At 46.8% G+C, this 25,455-nt stretch overlaps 1 protein-coding gene and 1 long non-coding RNA gene across 5 annotated transcripts in view; one reads left to right on the top strand and one right to left on the bottom strand.

Annotated features, from left to right (window-relative positions):
- Positions 1-25,455, top strand: part of LOC139272932 (uncharacterized) — a 111,563-nt gene that overhangs the window by 6,752 nt on the left and 79,356 nt on the right. Inside the window, exon 3 of the long non-coding RNA XR_011594974.1 lies at positions 19,074-19,199. This is a non-coding gene — a long non-coding RNA (uncharacterized lncRNA). The remainder of the gene's footprint in view (positions 1-19,073; positions 19,200-25,455) is intronic.
- LOC139272931 (phosphatase and actin regulator 2-like) overlaps positions 15,245-25,455 on the bottom strand; it is a 187,955-nt gene continuing 177,744 nt past the window's right edge. For 3 of the 4 annotated variants that reach the window (XM_070889057.1, XM_070889058.1, XM_070889059.1), the window contains 3 exons: positions 23,900-23,961; positions 22,629-22,766; positions 19,435-20,439 (listed from right to left, as the gene is read on the bottom strand). In XM_070889057.1, the coding sequence (XP_070745158.1) occupies positions 19,885-20,439; positions 22,629-22,766; positions 23,900-23,961 (755 nt within the window). In that variant the 3' untranslated portion in view covers positions 19,435-19,884. Of the gene's footprint in view, positions 19,238-19,434; positions 20,440-22,628; positions 22,767-23,899; positions 23,962-25,455 lie in introns of those variants that run through there. The other variant, XM_070889060.1, reaches the window with a different exon arrangement.

The following is a 25,455-nucleotide window of genomic DNA, read 5'->3' as shown; positions in this document are numbered from 1 at the left end:
CCAACAGTCTATCAACTCAGAATCAGTTCCTATGGACTAGAGGTAGCTAATGTAACACCATTTTTTAAAAAAGGAGGGAGAGAGAAAACGTGTAATTATAGACCGGTTAGCCTGACATCAGTAATGGGGAAAATGTTGGAATCAATTATTAAGGATGAAATAGCAGCGCATTTGGAAAGCAGTGACAGGATCGGTCCAAGTCAGCATGGATTTATGAAGGGGAAATCATGCTTGACAAACCTTCTGGAATTTTTTGAGGATTTAACTAGTAGAGTGGACAAGGGAGAACCAGTGGATGTGGTGTATTTGGACTTTCAAAAGGGCTTTGACAAGATCCCACATAAGAGATTGGTGTGCAAAATGAAAGCACATTGTATTGGAGGTAATGTACAGGCGTGGATAGAGAATTGGTTGGCAGACAGAAAGCAGAGAGTCGGGATAAACAGGTCCTTTTCGGAATGGGAGGCAGTGACTGGTGGAGTGCCGCAGGGCTCAGTGCAGGAACCCCAGCTCTTTACAATATACATTAATGATTTGGATGAAGGAATTGAGTGTAATATCTCCAAGTTTGCAGATGACACTAAACTAGGTGGCGGAGTGAGCTGTGAGGAGGATGCTAAGAGGCTGCAGGGTGATTTGGACAGGTTAGATAAATGGGCAAATGCATGGCATATAGTGTGGATAAATGTGAGGTTATCCATTTTGGAGGCAATAACATGAAGGCAGAATATTATCTGAATGGCGGCAGATTAGGAAAAGGGGAGGTGCAACGAGACCTGGGTGTCATGGTTCATCAGTCATTGAAAGTTGACATGCAGGTACAGCAGGCGGAGAAGAAGGCAAATGACATGTTGGCCTTCATAGCTCGGGGATTTGAGTATAGGAGCAGGGAGGTCTTACTGCAGTTGTACAGGGCCATGGTGCGGCCTCAGCTGGAATATTGTGTTCAGTTTTGGTCTCCTAATCTGAGGAAGGACATTCTTGCTGTTGAGGGAGTGCAGCGAAGGTTCACCAGACTGATTCTAGGGATGGCTGGACTGACATATGAGGAGAGACTGGATCAACTGGGCCTTTATACACTGGAGTTTAGAAGGATGAGAAGGGATCTCATAGAAACGTATAAGATTCTGACGGGACGGGACAGGTTAGATGCAGGAAGAATGTTCCCGATGTTGGAGAAGTCCAGAACCAGGGGACACAATCTTAGGATAAGGGGGTAGGCCATGTAGGACTGAGATGAGGAGAAACTTCTTCACTCAGAGAGTTGTTAACCTGTGGAATTCCCTGCCGCAGAGAGTTGTTGATGCCAGTTCATTGGATATATTCAAGAGGGAGTTAGATATGGCCCTTACGGCTAAAGGGATCGAGGGGTATGGAGAGAAAGGGGTACTGAGGGAATGATCAGCCATGATTTTATTGAATGGTGGTGCAGGCTCGCAGGGCCGAATGGCTTACTCCTGCACCTATTTTCTATGTTTCTATGTGTACCACAAAAAGCAAGGGACCCAGCACTGAGCCCTCCGCAACACCACCAGATACAGCCTTCTAGTCACAGAAACACCCATCAACCTTTGCTTCCTACCTTTGAGCCAATTTTGGACCAACTTGCCACTTTGCCCTAGATCCGTTAAGACCGAGCGTTTTTCCAAGTGGAATGGGGTTTGAGGGCGGGGGACAAATAGAGCAGCGTACGCTGACATAATTCAGTTCCCATTCAGTCAAACATTACCCCCCGCATTTATATATTTCCATTATAATCGCCCACATCAAATGGTAACATGTCACACTGTAATTACACCCGCCTGCCAGTGGTGGTGCTGCAGTGCCTCCTTTGGCGGGAGGATGCAATCACAGCCTGACAAGTTTTACAATTTTACAAAGAGTTACATAAAATTAACAGCAACAGAAACAGCCTCCTCCCACCCTCTTCATCTCACTCTATCAGCATAATCTTCTATCCCTTCTCCTTCAAGTGTTTATCTAGCTTCTCCTTAAATGCATCTATTGCTATTCGCCTCAACCACTCCCTGTGGCCGCGAGTTCCACATTCTCACCACTATATGAATGCAAGTTGTTGCTGTTGAACAAACTTTAAATCCAGTCATTTTTATCTTTGACATTTCACAAATATAAAAATACGTTTTTGGTCATCTGCCATAATTTCTTCTTATGTGGCTTGGTGTCAAATATTTGTCTTCTAATACTCCTGTGAGGCGCCTTAGTACGTTTAACTACATTAAAGGCACTGTATAAATACAAGTTGTTGTTGTATCATGAACAAACTTTATAAAAATATAAAGGCCCGTAATTTGCGGTCAGCAGTGCTGCGACACCAATCGCCACTGATGTCGAAGAAAGCTGCCCACAAAGATAGAATCATAGAATCATACAAATTTGCAGCACGGAAGGAGGCCACTTTGGCTCATCATGTCCATGCCGGCCAACAAGAAACTATCCAGTCTAATCCCACTTTCCAGCACTTGGGCCGTAGCCCTGGAGGTTATGGCACTTCAAGTGCACATCCAAGCACTTTTTAAATGTGATGAGGGTTTCTGCCTCTACCACACGTTCAGGCACAAGAACATAAGAAATAGGAACAGGAGTAGGCCATACGGCCCCTCAAGCCTGCTCCGCCATTCAATACTGATCTGACCATGGACTCAGTTCCACTTCCCCACTCGCTCCCCATAACCCCTTATTCCCTTATCGTTTAAGAAACTGTATATTTCTGTCTTAAATTTATTCAATGTCCCAGCTTCCACAGCTCTCTGAGGCAGCGAATTCCACAGATTTACAACCCTCTGAGAGAAGAAATTTCTCCTCATCTCAGTTTTAAATGGGCGGCCCCTTATTCTAAGATCATGCCCTTTAGTTCTAGTCTCCCCCATCAGTGGAAACATCCTCCCTGCATCCACCTTGTCAAGCCCCCTCATAATCTTATACATTTCAATAAGATCACCTCTCATTCTTCTAAATTCCAATGAGTAGAGGCCCAATCTACTCAACTTTTCCTCATAAGTCAACTCCCTCATCCCCAGAATCAATCTAGTGAACCTCCTCTGAACTGCCTCCAAAGCAAGTATATCCTTTCGTAAATATGGAAACCAAAACTGCACTCAGTATTCCAGGTGTCGGCTCACCAATACCTTTTATAGCTGTAGCAAGACTTCCCTGCTTTTATACTCCATCCCCCTTGCAATAAAGGCCAAGATTCCATTGGCCTTCCTGATCACTTGCAGTACCTGCATACTATCCTTTTGTATTTCATGCACAAGTACCCCCAGGTCCCGCAGCACTTTGCAATCTTTCTCCATTTAAATAATAGCTTGCTCTTTGATTTTTTTTCTGCCAAAGTGCATGACCTCACACTTTCCAAAATTATACTCCATCTGCAAAATTTTTGCCCACTCACTTAGCCTGTCTTTGTCCTTTTGCAGACTTTTTGTGTCCTCCTCACACATTGCTTTTCCTCCCATCTTTGTATCGTTAGCAAACTTGGCTATGTTACACTCAGTCCCTTCTTCCAAGTTGTTAATATAGATTGTAAATAGTTGGGGTCGTGGTACTGATCCCTGCGGCACCCCACTAGTTAATGATTGCCAACCAGAGAATGAACCATTTATCCCAACTCTCTTGTTTTCTGTTAGTTAGCCAATTCTCTATCCATGCTAATATATTATCCCCAACCCTGTGAACTTTTATCTTGTGCAGTAACCTTTTATGTGGCACCTTGTCAAATGCCTTTTGGAAGTCCAAATACACCACATCCACTGGTTCTCCTTTATCCATCCTGTTCCCGCGATGTGTGTGGCGAAAACGTTAGGTTTCTCGCCGTGTAATTGATTGTAGCGCTGTGAATAGGGGATTCCTAGCGTAGTGCAATAGTGACGTCATCCAGCTGTCTAAACAACCAATCACATTGAACAATTCTCACAGACAGCAAACCAGGAAATGAAAAGCACTGATTATCTGCACTTTTTAGAAATGTTCCAGAGAGCGAAATAAAGAACGAGACATATACACAGGGTTAGAGTAGAGGCTGAAATAACATGAACACTTTTTCTTATCTCATAATGCTCCTGTGAAACACCTTGGGACATTTCACTACGTTAAAGGTGCTATATGAATGCAAGTTGTTGTTGTTGAACAAACTTTAAATCTAGCCATTTTTATCTTTGACAGTTCACAAATATAAAAATTCATTCTTCAGGGCCATAACGTTTGTTTATACAGTGTTAAAACCTCAGTTACACCTAATCCAACAAGTCTTAAAATGTAATGGGATATTTAGCAGCGATATTACTGCAGAAAAGCCCAAGTTTTCATCACTTTCACTGACTACACTGATTGGGGGCGACGGGGGGTGTTGGGGATGGGTGTCCACAGTACAGCCAGTGCCGGAGCAGTGAATGACTGACCACAACTTCAGGAATTCCGCGTTTAGATGCGCGTGAAGTTGCAGTCAGTGACAGTCCGCCACCATTACCCACCGCAAAATCTGGTGTTTGTTCCCGTTCGATCTCTCGTAGCGTGGCACATGATCCGCTAATACGCCCACTCTCCTACCCGTCTCTGCTGTCTCCATGTTCCTCCCTCTGCCTCTATTTGTCCGCTTCTCTCCTCTGTCTCTCTTCCGGCTCTTGTTTGCCTCCCGTTTGGGTCAGGGAGGGGGTGGGCTGTAGCAGGGAGAGGTGGCACCAGTCGCTTCAGCCTGCATTTGGAGCGAGCGATGCAGAGACAATATGGCCCTCAGAATCTCTCTTCCCATTTCCTGCCCCAATCACTCACCATCCCCTCACCCCTTCACTTCTATTGTGTCCCCTGCCTCTTCCTGCATTACAGCAGTAGTGACCCATCAAAAAGGGACTTCGTTGCCGTGAATGGCTTTGGGATGTCCTGAGGTCGAGAAAGATGCTATAGAAATGTGATTTATTTCATGGTGTATCACTGCTTGTTGCGGCCATGCAGATCACAGTCAGATGATCTGCTAACACATAATAACATAAGAAATAGGAGTAGGAGTAGGCCATTTGGCCCCTCGAGCCTGCTCCGCCATTCAATAAGATCATGGCTAATGTGATCTTGGCCTCAACTCCACTTCCCTGCCCGCTCCCCATAACTCTTGACTCCTCTATCGTTCAAAAACCTGTCTATCTCCACCTTAAATATATTCACAACCTCCGCAGCTTTCTGGGGCAGAGAATTCCAAAGATTCATGACCCTCTGAGAGAACAGTAGCTACACTGTTGGACAGAGTACAAATCAAGAAATAATGGAGGCTTGTAAAAAAGGTATGGCAATAATCATGGGCGATTTTAATCTTCATATTGATTGGACAAATCAATTTGGCCAAGGTAGCCTTGAGAAAGAGCTCATTGAATGTATCTGAGGTGGTTTCCTTGAGTAGTACGTTGCAGAACCAACCAGGGAGCAGGCTATCTTGGATTCGGTACTGTGTAATGAGACAGGATTAATAAATGATCTCATAGTAAAGGATCCTCTAGGAAAGAGTGATCATAGCATGGTTGAATTTCAAATTCAGTTGGAGGGTGAGAAAGTTCGATCTGAAACCAGTGTCCTGATCTTAAATAAAGGTAATTACAAAGGTATAAAGGCAGAGTTGGCTAAAGTGGACTGGGCAAATAGATTAAAGTGTAAGAGACGGTTGATAAACAGTGGCAGACATTTAAGAAGATATTTCATAACTCTGAACAAAAATATATCGCACTGAGAAAGAAAGACTTTAAGAGAAGGGAGATCCATCCTTGGCTAACTAAGAAAGCAAAGGATGGTATCAAATTGAAAACAAAGGCATACAAAGTTGACAAAATTAGTGGGAGGCCAGAGGATTTGGAAACTTTTAAAAACCAGCAAAGGACGACAATGAAAAATAATAAAGAAGATAAGAGTATGAGAATAAACTAGCAAGAAATATAAAAACAGATAGTAAGAGCTTCTGCAGGTGTATAAAAAGGAAGAGAGTAGCTAAAGTAAACGTTGGACCCTTAGAGGATGAGACTGGGGAATTCATAATGGGAAACAGGGAAATGGCAGAGACTTTGAACAAATATTTTGTATTCACGGTAGAAAACACTAAATATATCCCAATAATAGATAATCAAGAGGCTGCAGGGAGGGATGAACTTAATACAATCACTATCACTAAAGACACAGTACTCGGTAAAATAATGGGACTAAAGGTGGACAAGTCCCCTGGACCTGACGGCTTGCATCCTAGGGTCTTAAAAGAAGTGGCTGCAGAAATAGTGGATGCATTGGTTGTAATCTACCAAAATTTCCTGGAGTCTGGAGAGGTCCCAGCTGATTGGAAAACCGCAAATGTAATGCCACTATTTGAAAAAGGACGCAGACAGAAAGCAGGAAACACAGAAACATGGAAAAAAGGTGCAGGAGCAGGCCATTCGGCCCTTCGAGCCTGCATTCAATCTGATCATGGCTGATCATGCAACTTCAGTACCTCACACCCGCCTTCTCTTCATACCCCTTGATCCCTTTAGCCGTAAGGGCCACATCTAACTCCCTCTTCAATATATCCAACGAACTGGCCTCAACAACTTTCTGTGGTAGAGAATTCCACATGCCCACAACTCTCTGAGTGAAGAAGTTTCTCCTCATCTCGGTCCTATCTTGCTTACCCCTTATCCTTAGACTGTGACACCTGGTTCTTGATTTCCCCAACATCGGGAATATTCTTCCTGCATCTAACCTGTCCAGTCCCGTCATAATTTTATATGTTTCTATGAGATCCCCTCTCATTCTTCTAAATTCCAGTGAGTATAAGCCTAACCGATCCAGTCTTTCTTTATATGTCAGTCCTGCCATCCCGGGAATTAGTCTGGTGAACCTTCGTTGCACTCCCTCAATAGCAAGCACATCCTTCCTCAGATTAGAAGACCAAAACTGCACACACAATTCAAGGTGTGGTCTCACCAAGGCCCTGTACAACTGCAGTGAGACCTCCCTGCTCCTATACTCAAATCCTCTCGCTATGAAGGCCAGTATGCCATTTGCTTTCTTTACTGCCTGCTGTACCTGCATGCCTACCTTCAGTGACTGATGTACCATGACACCCAGGTCTCGTTGCACCTCCCCTTTTACTAATCTGTCACCATTCAGATAATCTGCCTTCCTGTTTTTGCCACCAAAGTGGATAACCTCACATTTATCCACATTATACTGCATCTTCCATGCATTTGCCCACTTACCTAACCTGTCCAAGTCATCCAGCCTCTTGGCATCCTCCTCACAGCTCACACTGGCACCCAGCTTAGTGTCATCTGCAAACTTGGAGATATTACATTCAATTCTTTCATCTAAATCATTAATGTTTATTGTAAATAGCTGGGGTCCCAACACTGAACCTTGCAGCACCCCACTAGTCACTGCCTGCCATTCTGAAAAGGACCCGTTTATTCCCACTCTTTGCTTCCTGTCTGCCAACCAGTTCTCTATCCACGTCAATACGTTACCCCCATATACCATGTACCTTAATTTTGCACACTAATCTCTTGTCAAAAGCCTTTTGAAAGTCCAAATACATCCATGGGTTCTCCCTTATCCACTCTACTAGTTACATCCTCAAAAAACTCTAGAAGATTTGTCAAGCATGATTTCCCTTTCATAAATCCATGCTGACTTGGACCGATCCTGTCACTGCTTTTCAAATGCACTGCTATTACATCTTTAATAATTGATTCCAGTATTTTCCCCACCACCGATGTCAGGCTAACCGGTCTATAATTCCCTGTTTTCTCTCTCCCTCCTTTTTTTAAAAGTGGTGTTACATTAGCTACCTTCCAATTCATAGGTACTGATCCAGAGTGCATGGAATTTTGGAAAATGACCACCAATGCATCTACTATTTCTAGGGCCACTTCCTTAAGTACTCTGGGATGCAGACTATCAGGCCCTGGGGATTTATTGGCCTTCAGTCCCATCAGTTTCCCTAACACCATTTCCTGGCTAATAAGGATTTCCCTCAGTTCCTCCTTCTCGTTAGACCCTTGGTCCCCTAGTATTTTCGGGAGGTTATTCGTGTCTTCCTTCGTGAAGACAGAACCAAAGTATTTGTTCAATTGGTCTGCCATTTCCTTGTTCCCCATTATGAATTCACCAGATTCTGACTGCAAGGGACCTACCTTAGTCTTCACTAATTCTTTTTCTCTTCACATATCTATAGAAGCTTTTGCAGTCAGTTTTTATGTTCCCTGCAAGCTTCTTCTCATACTCTATTTTCCCTCTCCTAATTAAACCCTTAGTCCTCCTCTGCTGAATTCTAAATTTCTCCCAGTCCTCAGGTTTGCTGAAGCTATAGACCACTTAGCCTAACATCTGTCGTTGGTAAAATGCTGGAGTCCATAATTAAGGAAGCAGTCGTGGGACATTTGAAAAAGCTTAATTCAGTCAAGCAGAGTCAGCATGGTTTTATGAATGGGAAATCATGTTTGACAAATTTGCTGGAGTTAGGATGTAACGAGCAGGGTGGTTAAAGAGGAAACAGTGATGGTGGTGTATTTGGACTTCCTGAAGGCATTCGATAAGATGCCAGATAAAAAGTTACTGCACAAGATAAGAACTCACGGGGTTGGGGGTAATATATTAGCATGGATAGAGGATTGGCTAACTAACAGAAAACAAAGAGTCGGGATAAATGGGTCATTTTCAGGTTGGCAAACTAACTAGTGGGGTGCCACAGGGATCGGTGCTGGGGCCCCAACTATTTACAATCTATATTAATGACTTGGATGAGGGGACTGAGTATAACGTAGCCAAGTTTGCTGATGGTACAAAGATGAATGGAAAAGTAGGTTGTGAGGAGGACACAAAAAAATCTGCAAAGGGATACAGACAGGCTAAGTGAGTGGGCAGAAATTTGGCAGATGGAATATAATGTGGGAAGGTGTGAATTTATCCATTTTGGCAGGAAAAATAGAAAAGCAAATCGTAATTTAAATGAAGAAAAATTGCACAGTGCTGCAGTACAGAGGGACCCTGGGGATATTTGTACATGAAATACAAAAAGTTAGTATGCAGGTACAGCAAGTAATCAGGAAGTTAAATGGAATGTTGGCCTTTATTGCAAGGGGGTTGGAGTATAAAAACAGGGAGGTCTTGCTACAACTGTATAGAGTATTGGTGAGGCCACACCTGGAGTACTGCGTACAGTTTTGGTCTCCTTATTTAAGGAAGGATATACATTGCATTGGAGGCAATTCAGAGAAGGTTCACTAGGTTGATTCCGGAGATGAGGGTGTTGTCTTATGAAGAAAGGTTGAGCAGGTTGGGCCTATACTCACTGGAGTTTAGAAGAACGAGAGGTGGTCTTATTGAAATATATAAGATATTGAGGGGGCTCAACAAGGTGGATGCAGAGAGGATGTTTCCACTTGTGGGGGAATTTAGAACTAGGGGGCATAGTTTCAGAATAAGGAGTCGCCCATTTGGAACTGTGATGAGGAGGAATTTCTTCTCTCAGAGAGTCGTAAATCTGTGGGATTCTCTGCCCCAGAGAGCTGTGGAGGCGGACAAGTCCCCTGGACCTGATGGCTTGCATCCTAGGATCTTAAAAGAAGTGGCTGCAGAGATAAGAACATGAGAAATAGGGGCAGGAGTAGGCCATACGGCCCCTCGAGCCTGCTCCGACATTTAATAAGATCATGACTGATCCGATCATGGACTCGGGTCCACTTCCCTGCCTGCTCCCATAACCCCTTAATCCCTTATCGGTTAAGAAACTGTCTATCTCTGGCTTAAATTTATTCAATGTCCCAGCTTCCACAGCTCTGTGAGGCAGCAAATTCCACAGATTTACAACCTTCTGAGAGAAGAAATTCCTCGTTATCTCAGTTTTAAATGGGCTGCTCCTTATTCTAAGATTATGCCCCCTAGTTCTAGTGGATGCATTGGTTGTAATCTACCAAAATTCCCTGGATTCTGGAGCAGCCCCAGCAGATTGGAAAACCGCAAATGTAACGCCCCATTTTAAAAATGAGGCAGACAAAAAGCAGGAAACTATAGACCAGTTAGCCTAACATCTGTCATTGGGAAAATGCTGGAGTCCATTATTAAGGAAGCAATAGCAAGACATTTGGAAAAGCATGATTCAATCAAGCAGAGGCAGCATGGTTTTATGAAAGGGAAATCATGTTTGAAAAATTTGCTGGAGTTCTTTGAGGATGTAACGAGCAGGGTGGATAAGGGGGAACCAGTGGATGTGGTGTATTTGGATTTCCAGAAGGCATTCGATAAGATGCCACATAAGAGGTTACTGCACAAGATAAAAGTTCATGGGGTTGGAGGTAATATATTTGCATGGATAGAGGATTGGCTAACTAACAGAAAACAAAGAGTCGGGATAAATGGGTCATTTTTCGGTTGGCAAACAGTGACTAGTGGGGTGCCACAGGGATTGGTGCTGGGTCCTCAACTATTTACAATCCATATTAATAATTTGGATGAAGGGACTGAGTGTTTGTTGATGATACAACGATGGGTGGGAAAGCAAATTGTGAGGTGGACACAAATATTCTGCAAAGGGATATAGACAGACTAAGTGAGCGGACAAAAATTTGGCAGATGGAGTATAATGTGGGTAAATGTAAGATTATTTACTTTGGCAGAAAAAATAGAAAAGCAAATTATAATTTAAATGAAGAAAAATTGTGAAGTGTTGCAGTACAGAGGGACCTGGGGGTCCTTGTGCATGAAACACAAAAAGTTAGTATGCAGGTACAGCAAGTAATCAGGAAGGCAAATAGAATGTTGGCCTTTATTGCAAGAGGGATAGAGTATAAAAGCAGAGAAGTCCTGCCACAACTGTACAGGGTATTGGTGAGGCCACACCTGGATTACTGCGTACAGTTTTGGTCTCTGTATTTAAGGAAGGATATACTTGCATTGGAGGTTGTTCAGAGAAAGTTCACTACGTTGATTCCGGAGATGAGGGGGTTGACTTATGAAGAAAGATTGAGTAAGTTGGGCCTCTACTCATTGGAGTTCAGAAGAATGTGAGGTGATCTTATCGAAACATATAAGATATAGAGGGGGCCCGACAAGGTGGATGCAGAGAGAATATTTCCACTCATAGGGGAAACTAAAACTAGGGGCATAGTCCCAGAATAAGGGGTGCCCATATAAAACTGAGATGAGGAGGAATTTCTTCTCTGAGGGTCATAAATCTGTGGAATTCTCTGCCCCAAAGAGCAGTGGAGGCCGTCATTGAATATATTTAAGGTGGAGATAGGCAGAATTTTGAGCGATAAGGGAGTAAAGGGTTATGGGGAGCGGGCGGAGAAGTGGAGTTGAGTCCATGATCAGATCAGTCATGATCTTATTGAATGGCGGAGCATGCTCGAGGGGCCAAATGGCCGACTCCTACTTCTAATTCTTATGTTCTTATGTTATGTTCTTATATAGAAGAAATTCCTCCTCATCTCCGTTTTAAATGGGCGACCCCTTATTCAAAAAAAAAATTCAGGTTCTGAAGAGCCCAAGCTGGGAAGTGAATTTCAGATCATTAGTCCACTGGGTAACATTACCACTGTACGACCACGTCTGACACTCAGGCTGGGATTCCATCTCGGAATTGGCGTATAATCGCGGTGCTGGTGAGCGCACGGCTAGAAATACCCCGGCCTCACAGTCTAGACTCACACACATAGAACAGTGTAGCAACTTGCCACGGCTTCACCGGCAGCACAGCCCCGCACCCCCCACCACTCCCCCCACCACCCCCCCCCCCCCCCAAACCAGTGAGCTCCAGCACCCAAAAGGACAAGGGCAGCAGGCGCATGGGAACACCACCACCTCCACAGTGCCCTCCAGTCTAGGCCTAATATCCTTCATCGTCGCTGGGTCAAAATCCTGGCACTCCCTCCCTAACAACTCCCTTTGCCACACGGACTGCAGCGGCTCAAGAAGGCGGCTCACCACCACCTTCTCAAGGGCAATAAATGCCGGCCTTGCCAATACCTCCTGAGATGAATAAATACAAAAGTCTGGACAAGAGATCAAAAAGTGAAAATGTGCCCCAGAATATTGTATTGCACCCAGAATAAGAAGCAGAGTTGCAGTTTTCAGGGCCCCAACGATGAGACCCATTAATTTAGAATTGATTGCAAGTGTTGCTGCTCCTTAATGGTATTCCAATGCCCTCCTGGCTGGCCTCCCATCTTTCTCCCTCCATAAGTCTGTGCTCATCCAAAACTCGGCTGCCTGTGTCCTAACTCGCACCAAGTCCCGCTCACCCATCACCCTGTGCTCGCTGACCTACATTGGCTCCAGGTTAAGCAACGCCTCGATTTCAAAATTCTCATCCTTGTTTTCAAATCCCTCCTTGGCCTCGCCCCTCCCTATCTCTGTAATCTCCTCCAGCCTCACATGTCTGCGCTCATCCAGTCTGGCCTCTTGCGCATCACCGATTTTAATCGCTCCACCATTGGCGGCCGTACCTTCAGCTGCCTGGGCCCCAAGCTCTGGAACTCCCTCCCTAAACTTCTCCGTCCCTCTACCTCTCTTTCCTCCTAGAAGACACTCCTTAAAAGCTATCTTGGACCAAGCTTTTGATGACCGTCGTAATATCTGCTAATGTGGCTCGGTGTCAAATTTTGTTTGATAACGCTCCTGTGAAGCACATTGGGACGTTTTACTGCGTTAAAGACGATATATAAATGCAAGCTGTTGTTAGTTGGGTGTAGAAAAATCACTTTCCGTTAAGGTACCCGTCATAAATATAGACATAGGAATTTATCATTGGAAAAGTTGGCAGGAATGGCACACAGCTGTAAGTGTGAGCGATGAGGTACAGTGGTGAACACAGCTGTAAGTGTGAGCGATGTTGGTACAGTGGTGAACACAGCTGTAAGTGAGCGATGAGGTACAGTGGTGAACACAGCTGTAAGTGTGAGCGATGCCGGTACAGTGTTGAACATATCTGTAAGTGAGCGATGAGTTACAGTGGTGAACACAGCTGTAAGTGTGAGTGATGAGTTACAGTGGTGAACACAGCTGTAAGTGTGAGCGATGAGGTACAGTGATGAACACAGCTGTAAGTGTGAGTGATGAGGTACAATGGTGAACACAGCTGTAAGTGTGAGCGATGTTGGTACAATGGTGCACACAGCTGTAATTGTGAGCGATGTTGGTACAGTGGTGAACACAGCTGTAAGTGTGAGCGAGGTTGCTACAGTGGTGAACACAGCTGTAAGTGTGAGTGATGAGGCACAATGGTGAACACAGCTGTAAGTGTGAACAATGTTGGTACAGTGGTGAACACAGCTTTAAGTGTGAGCGATGTTGGTACAGTGGTGAGCGCAGCTGTAAGTGTGAGCGATGTTGGTACAGTGGTGAACATAGCTGTAAGTGTGAGTGATGAGGTACAGTGGTGAACACAGCTGTAAGTGTGAGCGATGTTGGTACAGTGGGGAACACAGCTGTAAGTGTGAGCGAGGTTGCTACAGTGGTGAACACAGCTATAAGTATGAGCGATGAGGTACAGTGGTGAACACAGCTGTAAGTGTGAGCGATGTTGGTACAGCGGTGAACACAGCTGTACGAACACAGCTGTAAATGTGAGCGATGTTGGTAAAGTGGTGAACGCAGCTGTAAGTGAGCGCTTTTGGTACAATGGTGAACACAGCTGTAAGTGTGAGCGATGTTGGTACAGTGGTGAACACCGCTGTAAGTGTGAGCGCTTTTTGTACAATGGTGAGCACAGCTGTAAGTGTGAGCGATGAGGTACAGTGGTGAACACAGCTGTAAGTGTGAGCGATGTTGGTACAGTGGTGCACACAGCTTTAAGTGTGAGCGATGAGGTACAGTGGTGAACACAGCTGTAAGTGTGAGCGATGAGGTACAGTGGTGAACATAGCTGTAAGTGTGAGCGATGAGGTACAGTGGTGAACACAGCTGTAAGTGTGAGCGATGAGGTACAGTGGTGAACATAGCTGTAAGTGTGAGCGATGAGGTACAGTGGTGAACACAGCTGTAAGTGTGAGCGATGAGGTACAGTGGTGAACACAGCTTTAAGAGTGAGCGATGAGGTACAGTGGTGAACACAGCTGTAAGTGTGAGCGATGAGGTACAGTGGTGAACATAGCTGTAAGTGTGAGCGATGAGGTACAGTGGTGAACACAGATGTAAGTGTGAGCGATGTTGGTACAGTGGTGAACACAGATGTAAGTGTGAGCGATGTTGGTACAGTGGTGAACACAGCTATAAGTGTAAGCGATGAGGTACAGTGGTGAACACAGCTGTAAGTGTGAGCGATGAGGTACAGTGGTGAACATAGCTGTAAGTGTGAGCGATGAGGTACAGTGGTGAACACAGCTGTAAGTATGAGCGATGAGGTACAGTGGTGAACATAGCTGTAAGTGAGCGCGATGTTGGTACAGTGGTGAACACAACTGTAAGTGTGAGCGATGAGGTACAGTGGTGAACACAGCTGTAAGTGAGCGCGATGTTGGTAGTGGTGAACACAGCTGTAATTGTGAGCAATGTTGGTACAGTGGTGAACATAGCTGTAAGTGTGAGCGATGAGGTACAGTGGTGAACACAGCTGTAAGTGTGAGAGATGAGGTACAATGGTGCGCACCGCTGAAGAGTTGCTCCAGATTTGATTTCCAGCCAGTACATGACGTTCCAGGGGAGCCCTGTGCAACACTCTTGCCTCAGAGTTAGAAGGTTGTCAATTCATTTTAACTCCAGGGCTTGAGCACATGAGATGACACTTTGGTGCAGTCTTGAGCGAGTACTGCAGGGGTCAAGGTGCCTTTTTTGAAGTGAACGTTAAGCCCAGGCACTATTTGCCTGTTCAGGTGGAGGTAAATGATCCCATGGCTATATTCGAAGAGGAACAGAGGTGTTCTAACCAGCATTTGTCCCTCAACCAACATCATCAAAGGAGATATGTGATCACTTATCCCATTGCTGTTTGTGGCAGCTTACTGCGCACATATTGGCTGCAGCGTTTCCTGCATTTCAGTGACTACACTTGGAAAAGTACTTAATTGGCAGTAAAGCACTTTGGACGTGCTGCAGTTGCGAAAAGGCGCTGTAGAAATCCGAGTCTTTCCGTTAATCGTTCTTGGATTCTTCTATTGTTCTTACCCACTCTTCCCATCCTTGGTGTGGCCTGCACTAAACCATGGGCCTTTCACCCAGACTCCTCAATGTTGTTCATTGTTGAAACAAATAACATTTACTGAATGAGCCAAAGTGTGCATTTGATAGAAGTTTATTAAAGAAATCTTGACACAATCAACCAAGCCATGTATGTACTAAGGCACTTTCGAAATGTGCTCAGTGATGGAAACCAATAGTTAGCTTATAATATAATGTTGTCACATTAAATACCCATTAATGAGAAGAATGTATATTGTAGGAATGTAAAAAGAAAACACACAAGTAACCTGGGTTGGCTGTACAAACATAAGAGCAACAAAGCATGGCATTTAATACAGAAAGAGCGTTGTTTTTTTTTGAAAATATATATATTTGCAACACTTTACAAAAACACATGGACAAGGTGTAAAATCATTTGTAGACTCTAGACTGCATACATTTTTCTTCCAGTTATTTACAACCAATACAATATATAAATCAAATTTACATTCATCTGTTGCACATCTGATGGGACCCTCCGCCTGCCGAACGGAAGTCCACACAAAGTTAAAAGCACAGTTAGATTTTCAGCAGCTGCCAGTACGGCCTGCCAGTTGTGCGGGACGGGTGATAGAAGCTGCTTTGTCTGATCAGACCTCAATAATTCGGTCTCGTTGCCTCAAACACTGCCCAAGTGAAACCTCAGTGAGTTTTGTTTGGGTGGTTAAGTAAAGCAGGGCAGAAGTTGGGGGGGGGGGGGGGTGGAATTACTGATCCATTTAATTTGAACAAAACCGGGTTTTGATTTCATGGTTTGCAAACTTCTGAGCATTATCCCTGCAGAAAATTAGTTTTTAAACAATTCTGATATGACAGGGAAGCACTTCAAAGATTTAGGAGTTCAAATCCCACCACGGCAGCTGGGGAATTTAAATTCAATTAAATAAATCTGGAATTTTTTTAAAAAGCCATTGTCAGTAATGGTGACCATGAAACTATCGGATTGTCGTAAAAACCCATTTGGTTCATTGATGTCCTTTAGGGAACGAAATCTGCTGCCCTTTACCCAGTCTGGACCTATATGTGATTCCAGACCCACAGCAATGTGGTTGACACTCAACTGCCTCCTGAAATGGGCCAGCGAGCCACCCCATTGTATTCGGGATGGGCAATAAATGTCGGCCTTGCCAGCAACACCCACATCCCGTGAATGAATTTAAAACAAAGTTAAAAAGTGAGGTTTATTTTCTCTCTTTGGCATTAAGTTTTTTTGTGCGTTTCAGACCCTGTTGTATTAAAATATCCCGACCCTGTTAAAAAGGGCTGTGACTGGAGGTGGGAGCTTTCCGCTTCCCCGTCCCCCCCCTGTAGGGAAAGGTGGGAAATAAATAAATCAGAGGGAGTGGATCTCCCTCTCCTCCATGTTCCCTAGCAGTCTGGTTACAGAAGGTATCAGGGGCCTTGGGCAGGGGGGGGGTGGGGGGGGGAGGAAAGAGGTTCACAGGTTCACACGGCCCGCACTGGGCGGCTTTCGGGCAAGCATGGCCGACGCCTGAGGCAAATCCGAATAAGCACTCCTCAATACAGCACAACGCAGGGCGGTTACATCTGGCAACGTGCTGGGTGTACACACCATTGTGTACCATCATCCGCTTCTCGAAAGCTCAAGTCACAGTTTTTCGTGAAGACATTAAATTCACAATCAGTTAGTGCACGTTCAAAGACCTGGAGTCCTTTGCTTTTCTATTCCTCTCCCTCCCCGCCCCGATTCACGAGAAAGTCCAGTTCCAATTCCAGCAGCGGGTCACCAATCTCCCACCGGCTATCCGGCAGGGAGTTCCCATGGCGATTGGAACTCTCGTGTCCCATCGCATCTGATGAAAATAAACACTCTCTTTCTGGGACACTCTCCACCCTAAAGACTTTCTCTCTCTCTCTCTGTCGCTCTCTCCACCCTCTCCGCAATCGACCCCTGTTAGTTCAGCTCATACCCTTTGACTATTGGGCAGTCGGCAGCCCAACTCTGACCCTCCCTCCCTGCCCCAATTCCCTTCGCTCGTCCCTTACAGACGATTGTACATTAAGAATGGCCGAATGCCACAATCCATTTGGCCCCAGTTGGGAAATTGACCCTGGTCATTTCCACGTGTTTCCATCAAGGTTATAAACAAATAAATGCAAGTGCTGAGAAACAAAGCTGACAACACAGTGCCAGACAGACCTCTCTCACTTCTGTAACTTGGAGAGAAAAAAATAATCTACAAAACACCAACTTGTTGGACGAAAGGGAAAGGTGTGAGTCAGTTGGATGGACGGTGGGCACAGAGCACTTTGCCGCAATGGTGCCGAGCCAATCACAGCTTCACAGTGCAATCAGACACCGTGAGTTCTGACACCCGCTCCTTGGCCCCTTTGCCCATCAGTCTTTATGACTGAGGAGTGTCTCCCTCCGCCGTGAAAGACCCGTAATGCACGGGTGCTAAAGTCTTTGGCTGATTTATCTGCTCACAAAAATCGTCACCATTTGGCACCCTGTCGGAAGGGCAGTGGGAGTGGAGAGACTCCTGGGGATTGGAGGCGGTGGGGGTGGGGGGGGGTGGGGGAGGGGGGAATGCTGACAGCGACGTGATTATGACACCGAAAAGGAAACATTTGCATTTTACAAAGCGCCTCAAGACATCTCGTAGACCGTCAATTGCTCCTTGGGAGGGGGCAGGATTTGCCTAGGTGGCCCCACACCACCCCTCAAATGAGCAGCTCTAGGAGCCGGAAGGAGCAGTGGTGAAATGAGGGGGCCGCGCAGCCTGTTCAAATGTTCGAGCGTCTGCGCTCTTTCCTTCCACTGGAAAGCCGGCGCGTGGCCTGCGCGGGAGCTCCAGACCGCCGTACGGCCTGCGCAGTTTAGCGGGAACGTTGGTTCGGGGCCAGGCGGGCGAAAGGTGAGGGTTCGTCGGCTGGAAGCCCCTCCACCCCACCCAGCTCCCCTCCGTCATTGGGCGGAGAGGTCCAATTGCAGACTGCCGCTCAACGTGTGCCAGCAAATCCCCACAGCCACCACCAGCTCTCCCTCCTCCCCCCACCAATGGGCAAGGTGCCACCCAATTCAGTTATTGAGTACCGTGGACCTGCCTCTCCACAGCTCCCTTCCTGCCCACCCAGTCTGCATGCGCCTCTCCTACGCCGATTTTGCGACGAATTTACGCGCGTGTAAAAATCCCCGCTCCGTCTCGCTGCGGTTTCGCCTTTTGTTGAAAGGCGGTAAAATAATCCGTTTTTTGTGTCTGTGAGCTATAGCGAGTGTTGAGAGAGAGAGAGAGAGAGGTCATTATAAACACCCTTAAAGAACCGCCAACTGATAAAATGAGCATTCAGGGGGTTAAGAGAGAGAGATCAGTAACACGACATATACTCAGGCTAAACACTGGTTGGTGTTCACTGTGTATTTTATGCAGAATATGAGCTGCGTGTGGCTTCTAGCCACCATCAGGACAGCTTTCGGTGCCGATTTGAACAGGTAATAGCAGTCGCTTGCTGGAATTACATTAACAAAGACGCTGAACCCCTTTCCAGTCTGATTTTGCTTCCTCGAAAAAGAGGGAAGAAGCTGAAACCGGTCAGTAAACGGCAGGACAATATCCCGGCCGCCTTTCTCGACATGGCACAACACGGCCTTTGGTGACCTGTCTGCTATCATGTCGGCAGCAGTACGTTAATGCAATCTGCTCTCTGCACTGGCTTCTCAAAGTGCCCTTAATTCTCTCTGGTACAGTCCCCACCTCTACTGCCATCACATCATTATTATTTCTTGTTGTTTGTTTGGGGTTTTTTTTTAAACCCCCTTCCAGCCACAACAAAAAGAGCCAGCCCACCTCCACTGAGAAAGAATCTTTAAAAAAAAAATTACTTAGATATTAAAACTTCTCTTATTTGTGTTTGTTTTGTTGTTGTTGCAGGGTCAGTCCTCTGTTGAGCAGCCGCTTCCGTCAGGAAGGTGTACAGAACACGTGTCAAGTCCCGGATGGTCACGGTTACCATTCCACAAACGCACCGTCTCCAATTCTCGACGATTTGAGTCTCTGGTAGAGCTGATCGTTGCTTCCTTTATGGGCGGTGGAACCTAGAGATGGGGGGGGCGGGGAGATAAGTGGAGGGCTCATTAGTACCATCAGCAGCAATTGCATTGATTCACACAGCACCTTTAATGTAGCACTAACTCCCGAGGTCACCGCAGCGTTATCGGGCAAATATCTGACACTGAGCCACATTGGGAGGTGGGACAGGTGGCGGGCTTGGTCAAAGGGGCGGTGAGGGGAGAGAGGAGAAGGGGAGGGGGGCGGGAAGAGGAGAAGGGGAGAGGAGGGGGTGAAGAGGACAGGAGAAGAAGGGGGAGAGGAGAGTACAGGACAGAACAATCCACTAATGTGAATGTTATTGTATAATGGGATTATTTCAGGTGGCTCCCAGACCCTCAGTAGGAGAAGGCGGCTGCAGGTTGGGAGTGAGCAGCAGTATCGCAGCAATGGCTGAGTAATTGTGTTGATGTTCTTGGTTAGCTCACCCAGCAGAGAGGGTTCAATGTCTGGCATTTGAGAGGTGCCGAGATGAGGCAGAGCTCTGTGTGGGAAGCCTCAAGTACCTGGTACTGACTCATGTTCCAAAGCACCGGGGGTGTTGCAGTGTGAGCACTGCAAATTCATCAGATGCGCCTCTCACACCAGACCGGGGGAGGGGAGGGGAGGGGGCTGACTGCGGGAGGGCCTGATGTCATAATGCAGCACTAAACAATAGCACTGCCAGGAACTCTGATAAACAGTCTGTTATGACAGAGAGCGAGGGACGGACAGAGAGGGGGAGAGTCAGACAGAGCGGGCAAGAGATAGAGAGAGGGTGAGAGACTGAGTCAGAGGGTGAGAGAAAGCCAGGGAGAGTCAGACAAAGTGAGGCAGATGTGAGAAAGAGAGTGAAAAAGACAGAGAGCGAGCGACAGTCTTGATAGAGAGGGTCAGAGACAGCGAGAGGGTGCGAGAGAGAGTGAGAGACAGTCTGATAAAGAGGGTCAGAGACAGAGAGGGAGAGAGAGTCACAGAGAGCGGGTGAGAGTGTCAGAGAGAGAGAGCGAGAGGGAGAGGGAGAAAGGCAGAGAGAGGGTGAGAGTGTCAGAGAGAGAGAGGGAGAAAGGCAGAGAGCGGGTGAGGGAGAGCTAGAGGGGGAGAGGGACAGACAGAACCCAGGTCCAACGTACCTTGTTAAATGTCGGCTTTCTTCATGGACTTCCATTTCTCGGCTTTTGAACTCGTTCAGTTCTTTCCGTATTGCAGCCTTGGTAATCACAGAGGAGAAAGGAGAAAGGCGTCATGTGACTGATCACAGCAGGCCAGGAATTCAACCGCATCGGATTACTGGCATCTCACTGAATGTCGCCAGTCCTACAGCTTCAAGCTCCACTGTTCCCAATCCATTAGCATCACAAGCCCTTCACACTGCTGGCAATGCCCCCCTCCCCCACCTCCACACTGCTTTCAAATCATTCCCACAAAATGAGGTGCAATGTTTATTTTTAATAGGGTGGGTTCACAAAGGCAATGTTAACGTGATTAGATATTTACCCCTGACCATCTTGGACAGGCGGACCAATATTCAAGCGATAATCTCGGCACCCTTATCGATTGCCAGAAATTCAACCATCATTACATTTTCTGTCTCTGCTTCCCCCCCCCCCCCCCCCGCCCCTCAGTGTAAATTATCTTCCCCCTCCCACCACAAACACCTGAAAAAAAGAAATTGCATTTATATAGTGCTATTCACCATCTCAGGACATCCTAATGTGCCTTACAGCCAATTAAGTACTGAAACGCGGCAGCCAATTTGCGCACAGCAAGCTCCCACAAACAACAATGTGATGATGACCGGATTATCTGGTTTATTGATGTTGGTTGAGGGAGAGATATTGGCCCCAGGACAGCGGGGATAACTCCCCTGCTCTTCTTCACAATAGCGCCCTGGGATCTTTTGCAGCCACCTGAGCAAGCAGACGGGGCCCTCAGTTTATCGTCTCATCCGAAAGACGGCACCTGTGACAGTGCAGCACTCCCTCAGCACTGCACTGGGAGTGACAGCCTAGATTTTTGTGCTCAAGTCCCTGGAGTGGGACTCGAACCCACAACCTTCTGACTCAGAGGTGAGAGTGCTGCCTGCTGAGCAGAGGGAAGGAGAACAGCCCTGCTCACTGTGTGCAGCAACACCTTTAATGCATTGAAAAAGGTCATGTCTGTGATAACGCTGCATGCATTGACTCCCTGTATTCCAATTCTCCATAACTCTTTATGTAAACACCAGAAAAGGATCCCAAGATAAAAAAAAGTCAATAAACTGGGGGGGAGGAGCGGTTTGACAATTGGCTTCATTGGGATCAATGTACCCTGTGCTCGCTGTCCAGCAGTGCCTCCATTTTAAAATTCCCACTCTTGTTTTCAAGTCCCTCCATGGCCTCACCCCTCCCTGTCTCTGTAATCTCCTTCAGCACTACAGCCCTAGAGATCTCTGCGCTCCTCCAATTCTAGCCTCTTGCGTGTCCCTGATTTAAATCGCTCCACCATCGGCGGACGTGTCTTCAATTGCCCGAACCCCAAGCTCTGGAATTCCCTCCCTAAACCTCTCCGCCTCTCTCTCTTCCTTTCTGTCGCTCCTTAAAACCTACCTCTTGGACCAAGCTTTTGGTCACCTGGCCTAGTATCCCTTTATGTGGCTCGGTGCCATATTTTGCTTGCTAATCGCTCCTTTGGACAATTTTACTCTGTTAAAGGCGCTATATAAATGCAAGTCAATGTGGTGTGGCAGTGTATCTGTTCAGCATAGCCTACACATTATCAATATTCAAATAAATATCCATTTCTTTCGCATTAAAGTGGTACATGTGCAGCCTTAAAATGGCAAAGAATTAAAAATAGCCTCTTCCGTGTACTTTACACCATACGGTAAGTTCTTTGCAAAGCATCACTATGGAGACAGGATGCACCACGGGATCTATTACACAGCTTTTACACTGGGGCATTGCAGTTTGATTCAAATCAACTGCTTCTCTCCTCAAAGCAAGGGAAGGAAATGAAACGCCACAGAGAGGAGAAGAGACTCAATGTCTGTGAGAGGGAGAGAGAGACACGCACACAGTGAGAGAGAAAGAGACGCAGGGAAAGACAAAAAAGGAGAGATTCGGGGCAGAGGAAAAGAGACTGGCAGAGGGAAAGACAGTGAGAGAAACTCAGAGACAGGAAGAGAGAGAGAGAAAGGGACTGAGAAAGAGAAAGACAACGAGACCGAAAGAGATTCACAGAAAATGCAAGAAAGGAGAAGAGAAGCTGGCATTGATTTGAATGACACTTGAATTATAATTGGGCCTCTGCAGTGTTACTTGTCCAATTCTGGCTGCAGTACAGTGTCAATGCAGTACAGTGTAAATGCAGTACAGTGTAAATGCAGTGTAAATAGTGGAAAGTGCTTCAGGTTCTCACCTTATCAGCGGGCGTTAGCCGAGTCCAGGGCTTGTCAGCGCGCCGGTCATAGTCCTGGGCCTCCGTTACTTCCACATACTCATTAAAGCGCAGGATTCGGCGGGCTTGCAATTCTGCTACTGTGGGCCTCAGGCTAAGCTGCAAGGGACAGAGGAGGAGAATGGCCGGTCATTAACCAGAGAAGATCCGGAAGGCCCTGTCCATTAGATAGTTCACAGGATGCACCAGGAAGCTGGCATCGGTTGAGGAGTACAGTGCTAGATGGCCCCCTCCAGCACCAGACACGATGAGCCGAATGGCCTCCTTCTGTGCCACAGGGTTCAGGGATTATCTGAGTCCACCGTGCTGCTACTCAGCGAGCAAGTGGAGTGTCACAGTAACACGGTCTCAGAGGCATCTGTGCCCCCCCCCCCCCCCCGTGTAGTTTCTCAAAGTGAGTTGGGGGGGGGGAGGGGGCGGGGTTTCAGCACTGTCTCAGCAGGCTGAGAGACTCCGAACGCACATTCAACCGGGAAGCTCCATGTTGAGATTGGCCGATATATAAAAGTCTGTGGTCCGCTGTATCTCTGCAGCAGGCTTTCTGACATTTGAAAATCAGGAGAAAACACGGAATAAAATAAATTGCCCTGCCATTTCCCCAGATGGCACAGGAGGCAGTGCTGCTGCTCTCTGGTGCCTCACATAGCATCCTCTTAAAGGCACTCCCATGTCCTGGGTGGGGAGGCAGACTGGTCTTAGGGGCTCCCGAACCCCATTCCATAACGGGGGGTACGGACACCCACTGGACACACGCATCCCTCTCGCTGTCAACCCGCAATTCCAAGCTGGAGCTTCCGGTCTCCGCACCCCGGAACAGCAGGGGTGGCGTTCCTCTATCCCTCCTCACCAAGCGAGTGCAGGAAAAGCTGTGCATTGCACGTGGGGTTAATCCGTGATCATAGAACGATACAGCACAGGAGGAGGCCATTCGGCTCTTTGAAGGAGCTGCCCAATTAGTCCCCCCCCCCACAACCTACTCTTTCCCCACAGCTCTGCACATTTTCCTCAGATTGAAGCTTTGGATTTCCTCGTGCTTCTCAAGAGCACTTACGATTCTATAGAAGATTCATTTGAGAAAACCCCGAAAAAGCTGCTAATTTGCCATTTGATGGCTGGTCTCAGGTGACCCGCTCCAACCATAGCTCGGAGGCAGGGTATGTGAGCTGCGAGTGGGGCTGCTGATTGCAGAGGTTGGCGGTTACATTGCTGCGAGTAATGACAGTGAGGCTTACCTTGCGAGTCAGCCTCCTCCTGATCTCCAGTCTCTCCTCGTGTTCCTCTTCCTCATTTCTATCTGTGTTTACAAAGGGAGGGAGGGGGTCAGACACAATCGAAGGTTTTTGCAAATATGTCACAAGAGTCATTCAGCACGAGTTACACGTTTGGGGGGGGTGTTCCCCTTTCCCGTGTTCCCCTTTCCCGTGCTTCCCTTCCGTCAGCCGTGACGTGTGCGAGGACACCTCGTACAGCGACGTCACCGAGCGTTCCAACAGGAGACCCATCTATCCTGTCCTATCGATGGCCCCACGTGAGGAGCGGCACACTCGTGGTGTGTGAGTGGTTGGGGGGGATCTTCGAGACTCGAATCTGGGAGCTGCTTGCCTGTCTGAGGCTCCCTCCCCCCCTTCCCGCTCCGATGCAAGGCAGGAGAACCGGGAAGGCAGGAGTTCTGTTGGAAATGCACAAGGGGCTTGACATAGTGCAGGTGAGCTGAAGCGGGAACCCAGTAGGAGCGCCCCCCCCACACACACGCACACATACACACACACACAGTGCATCTCACTCTGCTATTGGGCTGAGTGACAACGTGCAGTGGATCCCACTGACTCGCACTGCCATTTCCCACCCTCTCCAGGACATCAACAACAACCACCTGCATTTATAGAGCACCTTTAACGTGGTGAGCCATCCCAAGGTGCTTCACAGCAGCGTTATCAGATCACATTTGACAACGAGCCACATCGGGAGCTGCTGGGACAGGTGTCCAAAAGTTTGGTCAAGTTTTAAGGAGAGAGCGGTAGAGAGGCAGAGAGGTTTAGGGAGGGCATTGCAGAGCTTGGGGCCCAGGCAGTCGATGATGGTGCAGGGTATGAAGGGTCTGATGCTCCCTCAACCACCACTTGTGGAATCCAGGGGTCTGCCACAGCCCAAGGAGCAACAGAGACCCGGGGCACGGAGATCTAGCGGCTTACATACCCTTGAATTACTCCTTTGAGCTCACTTGTTATTCCACAGATTACACAGGCTATTATTTGGCCAGTGATAGCTAGTCAAAGGATAATAGGATACTAATAGAAGGACAGTTACTTTAATATTAATTCCTCTCCCCAAGCGAGTGAAGGAAAATCTTTCCCCTGTATGTTGCATGTGGGATTAATCCCAATGACTTTGATCATTGAATCTTTCAGCACAGTTGGGAGCCATTCGGCCCATTGGGTCTGTGCCAGCTCTTCGAAAGAGCTATCTAATTAATCCCAGTCCCCTGCTCTTTCCCCACAGCCCTGAAAATTTCAAGTGTTTATCAAATGCCCTTTTAGGCAGTATATTCCAGATCACAACTCACTGCAGGAAAAAAAATTCTCCTCAATCTCCCCCTCTGGTTCTTTTGCCAATTACTTTAAATCTGTGTCCTCTAGTTACCGACTCTCCTGCCAGTGAAAACAGATTCTCCCTAGCCACTCTACCAAAGCCCTTCATAATTCTGAACACTGTCAGTAAATCTGCCCTTTACCTTCTCTGCTCCAAGGGGAACAATCCCAGATTCTCTTGCCTGTTCACATAACTGAAG

This window comes from Pristiophorus japonicus, chromosome 9, assembly GCF_044704955.1.
Source record: "Pristiophorus japonicus isolate sPriJap1 chromosome 9, sPriJap1.hap1, whole genome shotgun sequence".
NCBI classification, from domain to species: Eukaryota; Metazoa; Chordata; class Chondrichthyes; family Pristiophoridae; genus Pristiophorus; species Pristiophorus japonicus.
Note: the sequence above shows the minus strand (reverse complement) of the source record. Positions and strands in the feature narration are given on the sequence as shown.